This window comes from Apus apus, chromosome 17 (genome assembly GCF_020740795.1).
Source record: "Apus apus isolate bApuApu2 chromosome 17, bApuApu2.pri.cur, whole genome shotgun sequence".
Taxonomy (NCBI): Eukaryota; Metazoa; Chordata; class Aves; order Apodiformes; family Apodidae; genus Apus; species Apus apus.
This window is the reverse complement of record NC_067298.1, coordinates 6,014,378-6,021,181: the sequence shown is the minus strand read 5'-3', so window position 1 is coordinate 6,021,181 and position 6,804 is coordinate 6,014,378. Positions and strand designations below refer to the sequence as shown.

The following is a 6,804-nucleotide window of genomic DNA, read 5'->3' as shown; positions in this document are numbered from 1 at the left end:
ACAGGAGTGAGGTTAAAAGCACATGAGCACACAAGGAAAACATAACGCCCAACAAACAACCCACAACTGCTTGTATTTTATAGTTTCTCCTCCTCACCAACAGCAAAAACATTCAAAAGAACTCTACAGAGATTAACTGAATGCAGAGCAGCCTTCCAGAAACCTGGAGTCAGCTCTGCAGCACGTGGAACAAGGGCGGCTCATTTCCAAAGGGACACCCCCCGCAGTGCCCCTGCCTGGGTCACAGTGCTTGCTGCCCCCTGGGAATGGATCTCCCTGCCAGTGGTGGGTGGGTTGTTGCCCGGGCAGTGGGAAGAGCACAGCATTCCCACCTCCGTGTCACTGCCTGCGTTTGCTCTCCAGGATGGCTTTCCAGTCGTCCTCCCAGGACAGGAGCCGCCGGCGCGGGGCCGGCAGCTGGAGGTGCCTGTTGTGGCAGCAGGTGAACAGGACGTGCTCCCAGCTGGGGTTCAGCTCAGCACCTGAGGAGGGCAAGGGAGGAGAGCTGCAGTCAGCTGGGGCTTTTCCTCCCCAGCCAACCAAGCGGTGCAACTGCTTTTCAAACCTTTAATGGTGTCCTTGTCATCAAACAGCAAGTCAGCAGACACCACGGTCTTATCCCGGGTCAGAATAATCCGCTCCACGAACTCGGGTCCCAGGTGTTTTTCTACCCACTTATACTGCAGAGGCAAGATGTAAGAGAATGTTCTGCCGTGCTCTCACGTTGCACATTGCCCAGCTCAGATCAGCCCCCGTGCAGCAAATCTCCCCCAAAACCCCAGAGCTGTGACTCCTGGCCGGGGAGGCTGGCTGTGCCCAGGGCACTGACCTCACCTGTGTGGGTTGTGAGCAGCACTGGCTGCTGGCCCAGAGCAGGTCGATTGTGCCCATCGAAATAATTCCAGTGATGAAGGTCCCCCCCTCTGTTCTTGTGCCAGTCTCAAACAGGGCTAATTCCAACACCATAGCCTTCCCTGAACTCATCACTGGCCTCTTGCAGCACAGCTCCATTTCTCAGGCTCCAGATTTAGAGAGAATAAGGTTTTCTGGGTTGAGGAGGCTCCACTATGGAATCCCAAGGGAATCTCCCATGCTTGTGGACCATGCTGACAGCCAAGCTGGCCTTTCCCAGCGGTGCTGCATCAAGTTCCTTTGCTATCAGCTGCTGACAGAGCTGGAGCAGCAGTGTCACACGACAGCTCCAGCAGGACTGGGCTCACGTGCCTCACAATAAGGCCAGCACCCTGTGGCATTCCAAGATTCCCCATCCTACATTATCCCTCTGTGTCTGGGCAGCTGCCCCTCAGAGGGGTCAAGGGGAAACCTGGCAGCTACTGTCTTTACAAGTGAATGACTCTGACCTGGGTGGTATGAAATCCCAAGGCTTTGCAAAAGCAGCATTAAAACCAGTACAAGAAATTCTCTCCCACCTTCTCCACGATGCAGTGCTCGTATTTCCGGAGAGGACTTGTGCAAATAAAGACTTCAGTGCTGAAAAGAAACTGCCTTCATTAGCCATCAGGGGAAAGCACGTAGGATAATGGGAAAGGGCTGCAGTCTGTCCTTACTCCTGCATGTGGATCATCTCCCGCATAGCTTCAAGGGCTCCTGGAATTGGATCCAGCTCTAGAAAGAAGCCAGGTGATTCATAAACACTGGCTACCTTAGCCTGCAAGAGACAGCAGAACCATTAGCAACACTCATGCTTTTCTCCCAATTCTGTGCACAAGTTGACCTGTTATCCCCTGTGTAACAGACATCAAAGGGCCAGGGCTCCAGAGAGTGAGGTGATGCTTCACATCAAGAGTGAATGATAAAGTTTCTCACCTTTAGGGTTCCAGGAAAGATCCAGCTCAGACACAGAAGAATGAGAAGTTACTCTCTGGTGGCTTGTTTGGAGTGAGGAGGCAGAGCTGATCCTGACCTGGCTTTGTTTCTACAAGCTGCTCCATGAGTAGCACCACGAACACAGCACTGATCTACAGCTCGATTTGATGCCTCAGAGACAAGCTCACACCTCCAGCAAGTCTCTTTCCTAACTCTCATGAACTCTTGGGACGAGTTTGAGGCTTCCTGCTCCTCTGTCACATTTGACTGAAATTTGATTATGGCTCAGGAATTTACCAGGGCTTAGTGGGCAAACACATACATTATCCAGTAGCCCCCTTTCCTGGCTGTTCAGTGGCCTGTGTTGGGTCAGAGCATTTCAGCACAGGTCACAGCAGACGGCTCCTCTTATCACTCCACTCCTCTTATCACACAACCCCTCCTGACAAAGCACCTGCAGCAGCAGCAGCCCAGCAGTGTGAAGGGCTGAGTCCACTTCTAGGCCCAAGTTTCATAGAACCATAGAACTATTCAGGTTGGAAAAGACCTTTGGGATCACCGAGTCCAACCATTATCCCTGCTCTACAAACATCTTCACTAAACTGTATCCAGCAACACCACATCCAAATGACCCTTCAACACATCCAGGGATGATGACTCAACCACCTGCCTGGGCAGCCTGTTCCAGTGTCTGACCACTCTTTCTGTGAAAAATTTTTCCTAATGTCCAGTCTAAACCTGCCCTGTTGCAGCTTGAAGCCCTTCCCTCCTGTTCTGTTGCTAATTACCTGTGAAAAGAGACCAGCACCAACCTCTCTACAATGACCTTTAATTCTCAGACAGAAAGGTTAAGCTTCCAATATCTCTTCTACCTTAAGACACAAGAAAGTCTGACGGGGAGAGCCTGAGGGAGCTGGGCTTGTTTAGCCTGGAGAAGAGGAGACTCAGGTGGGACCTTCTCACTCTCTTCAACTACCTGAAGGGAGGCTGGAGTCTGGTGGGGTCAGGCTCTTCTCCCAGCCAGTGACAGGACAAGAGGGCCTGGCCTGAAGCTGCACCAGGGGAGGTTTAGGTTGGATATTAGGAAGCACTTCCTCGTGGAAAGGGTGATCAGACATGGGAATGGACTGCCCAGGGAAGTGGTGGAGTCACCATCCCTGGAGGTGTTCAAGGAAAGGCTGGAGGTGGTACTTAGTGCCATGGTCTGGAGATGTGGTGGAGTCAGGTCATAGGTTGGACTCGATGATCTCAGAGGTCTTTTCCAGCCTCAATAATTCTGTGATTCCCTGGGGTCATACAGTGAAATTCAGAAGTGCTGAGCCAGCATTCTTCCACAAGCATCAAAGTCTCACATTTCTATGCCACCAAACAATTTAGAAAACTGAGTTCTGGGTAAGTATTCTTCAAAGACAGCCTGGCAGCCTCTGCTTAGAAATTGTACAAGATTGCTTTACAGTCCAGCTATGGGGTTCTTGCTCTATATCAGTGGAACATCAACTTAAGAACCATTTCAATTAAGCAGCAATGAGAAGGAGGCAGCATTAAACAAGTCTCCCAGCTCAGGGTGCTCACTCAGCTATCATCATGTACACATAAATCAACAGCCAGAAGTTTGGAAGGGCTGCCTGATTTCATAGGCAAATCAGAAGAGGTTGAGGAGTCTGGGTGAGGATGTGGCAATCAGATCTACCCAGATCTCTATTTCCATGCAAAGCCTCACTGATCCCTGCAACAACTCCCTGGAGCTCTTCCCAAGGAGATTGAGTAACAGAATCAGGGTTTGTGTCTGAAAGCTCTTTTATCCTACAGCAAGACCCCAGAAACTGGGAAGCTTCCACCACATCACAAAAGTTTGGCTTTGCTGGGAAGAGAAATTTTATTTCAGGACTCAGAACTAAGACCCATTTGTCAAAAACAAAAAAGTTTTCCTAGAAAAATGAAATAAAACCATTTTTTTCCCCCCCCTCATTCTCATCCCATCATAGCCAAACATTTGCTTTTAACTTCCATTAGCAAGGTAACTTAGATTCAAAACTGGAGGAATTATATCTCTCCCTAAGCTTTCCCATTTGCAATACTGAAAATAATTCTAGAAATTCTTGCCACCACTGGAGATGTTGAATCCTTTTTTTGCCTCTGTCTGGGACCAGGTAACACATCCTAAACCCCGGGGAAATAAATCCCCCTCAAGAAAATTGCTGCACACACAGGAGACCAAAATACAGTGAAGAAAGTCTGGAGCACAGTTCTTTGTCACTGAAATGGATTTACAATGTGAAACCGATGGTCAACTTAGCAGCAAAAAATACAGTAAAAACCAAAATAATGGCTCAAATTTCAAGAGGCAGCTCCTGAGAAGTAACAAAGCATCAGTGCTTGGTGAGAGGGCAGTTGGTAAATCGTTATCACAGCACTTCCCACACCCCTGTCACGACAGTATCAGCTCCTGAGCAGACAGAGCAGACACCTGCCCCCGAGCTGGCGTCAGGCTGACCCCCCTCCTTTCAGGGGCTGACAAAGTGCAGATTCAGTGTCTCTGCACAGCACGGGATGGACAAGCCCCTTGCTTGTGGCTTTCTACTAAAGCTTTTCCTGCAGCTGGGGCAAGGAGAGACCCTCTCGTGCGGGGAGACTGCTGCAGCACAGCCACCCTGCACCGTGGCACAGCCAACAAGCTCTCTTCTTATCCACAGCTCACAAGGGCTCTCTTTTTAACCACAGCTAACAAGCTCTTTCTTTTTAACCAGCTGTGGCATTTACATAAAACCTAAAGGAGCTTCACATCTTTGATCGTTCTGCCAGATGTGCCTAAACCACCCCAGAGATCCAGAGGTTACTGAGGGAGACAGACACACACTACAACTACATAAGCCTAATTTCCTTGGGAAGCCAGGCTCATAAGGAACAGCAAGATAAGAGCTTTCTGCCACTGCTGATCTGTGTGGGATTCAAAGCAGTTACCTGGTTATTCCATTGACACACCTACGGTCTGGGAAGGAAGAGGATGAGCAGGAACCAAATTAGGGAATGGGAATGCCAAAAATAGAACACAACTTTCAGGACAGAACAGACTGTAGACGTTCCAAATAAGAACAAATTAAAAGCCATGACCCCTCACATACTTGCAATTCTTTTATCCCAGTGTATCTAGGTGGGATTTACTTAAGGAATACTCACTTAAGCAATAAATGGTGTTTGTTGATACCAAATGCTAAACAAATCACACCTACTCCCCACATTTACAAGTTACTAGCTCTGGGAAGTTTCAAGCATCAATAGATATCAATTAGAGCTCAGCCAGCTTGGAGCCTGAGCAAATGCTGCCCAGACCCTGCAATGTCACGCTGGTGCAGGATCCTATAAATCAGGAGGGAAATTAATTTGTCATTTCTTAACAGTAAAAAACCTAGAAGCTCAGTACAGGATGTTAAAGTTAGCAATGAACTTCTCAGATGAAATGTACAGCACAGCCTGGATCAGCATCCATTGGTTTTTTACAGAGTCCCTGGTTGCCCTGTGGTAACCAGAAGGAAGTGCCAAGTCTAGATTTACAGTATTTAATGTTACCTTGCAAACGTCTCTGATATTCATTCAGTCCCTGGCAACCATCAGAAGCAGCAACAATTTGCACAGATGTAGGGTGCACCACAAGCTTTTTACACATTGTTTCAGGTCACTTACCTACCGTGCACTTTGCTCGCCAGAATGACAAAAGATGTGGGGCTTTAGCAGTTGTGCAAACCCCACACAGAGTGTTTGCACTTCTTGCCCTGCCACGGAGCTACAGCAACACTTGCCGAGAGTTCCCAGCAGCGCTGCACAGCAGGAGCTCACCAGTGGGTAAAGAACCAGCTAAAGATGGTTGAGCAAACGGTTCCATCCAGTTCTTTTGATGGCAGAACCGCCAGTTCCCCCCCACACACCTCTTTGTGAAGGGCAGAAGAAGTCACTCCTTATTGCTACACAATTTACCAGCGTGAAACAAACCCTTTGTAGCAACCCCTTTAAAGAAAAAACCCTCCCGCCCTGCTTTGCACACCCAGGGTGGGTCGGAAGGAAGGGGAGAGATTCCCTTCGCTCCCAGCAAGGCGGGAGAGGGGGAAGAGGAGGGAGGGAAGGCGGGGGAGCGGGGTGCAGCCCGCCCGTGCCCCGGCCCCGCCGCTCACCGCCAGGTCCTCCCGCAGACACCGGTACTGCTCCCGCACCGAGAAGCCCCTCCGCTCCGCCAGCTCCACCCGCGGCTCCCCGGGGAAGCGGGAGCGGAACCCCCGCAGCACCGCACCCTCGAAATCGGCCAGGACGCCGTCCATGTCCACCAGCACCCGCAGGGCAGCGGGACCGGCCCCGCCGCTCATCCCGCCGCCTGAGCCCGGAACCCCCGCGAGAGCGGGACGGGGGAAGACGGCTTTGAATATATGAATATGTATGAGGAGGGCGGGGATGCTCGGTCGCCCAGCCGCGAGGGCTCCCGGGCTCGTTTGCCACGGGGCAAGGAGCGTCTTGAAGGCTCTCGGCACCTTTGGGGCTGTTCTCCTGCAAGAGGAGGACGGCCCAAGGCTCAGCAGCCGTCGAGGAGCATCGGCAAGTTCCACCGGTTGTGGAGCTTGCAAAAGAAGTATCATTTGACTGTTTTCCTTCTCCCAGGCCCATCAAACCCCTCCCGGGGATGCATGATCTTAGCACATGTCAGCTGGGAGGGACACGCCAGGCTGGGAGGAGCAGCGCGGCAGAGCACAGCACAGCCGGCTCGAGGTTAAGCACCGAAGGCCAGGGCTGCTGCTTTCCCAAAACTTACTTGGAAAAACAGGGTAATTTTTTGGGCACTGGTTGTTCCAGGAGGAGAGTGGAAAAAGGCAGACTCTCCAACAGACACCCCAGGTCTGCACCAATCCACTGCTTTGGCTCATGGTGCAGCAGATCCCCTCCAGGACAACAGAGAACTTCACAGTTTGCTCTCCCTTCTACCCCCTCTCTTCT

The 6,804-nt window shown here is 50.8% G+C and overlaps 1 protein-coding gene across 1 annotated transcript; it reads right to left on the bottom strand.

Annotated features, from left to right (window-relative positions):
* Positions 1-54: 54 nt before the first annotated feature.
* On the bottom strand, positions 55-6,449 carry NT5C (5', 3'-nucleotidase, cytosolic). The gene is made up of 5 exons (XM_051635229.1): positions 5,994-6,449; positions 1,569-1,669; positions 1,431-1,491; positions 566-680; positions 55-482 (listed from the first exon to the last, which is right to left on the bottom strand). The coding sequence occupies exons 1-5, from the start codon at positions 6,447-6,449 to the stop codon at positions 340-342; spliced, it is 876 nt and encodes a 291-aa protein (XP_051491189.1). The 3' UTR covers positions 55-339.
* Positions 6,450-6,804: the final 355 nt, after the last annotated feature.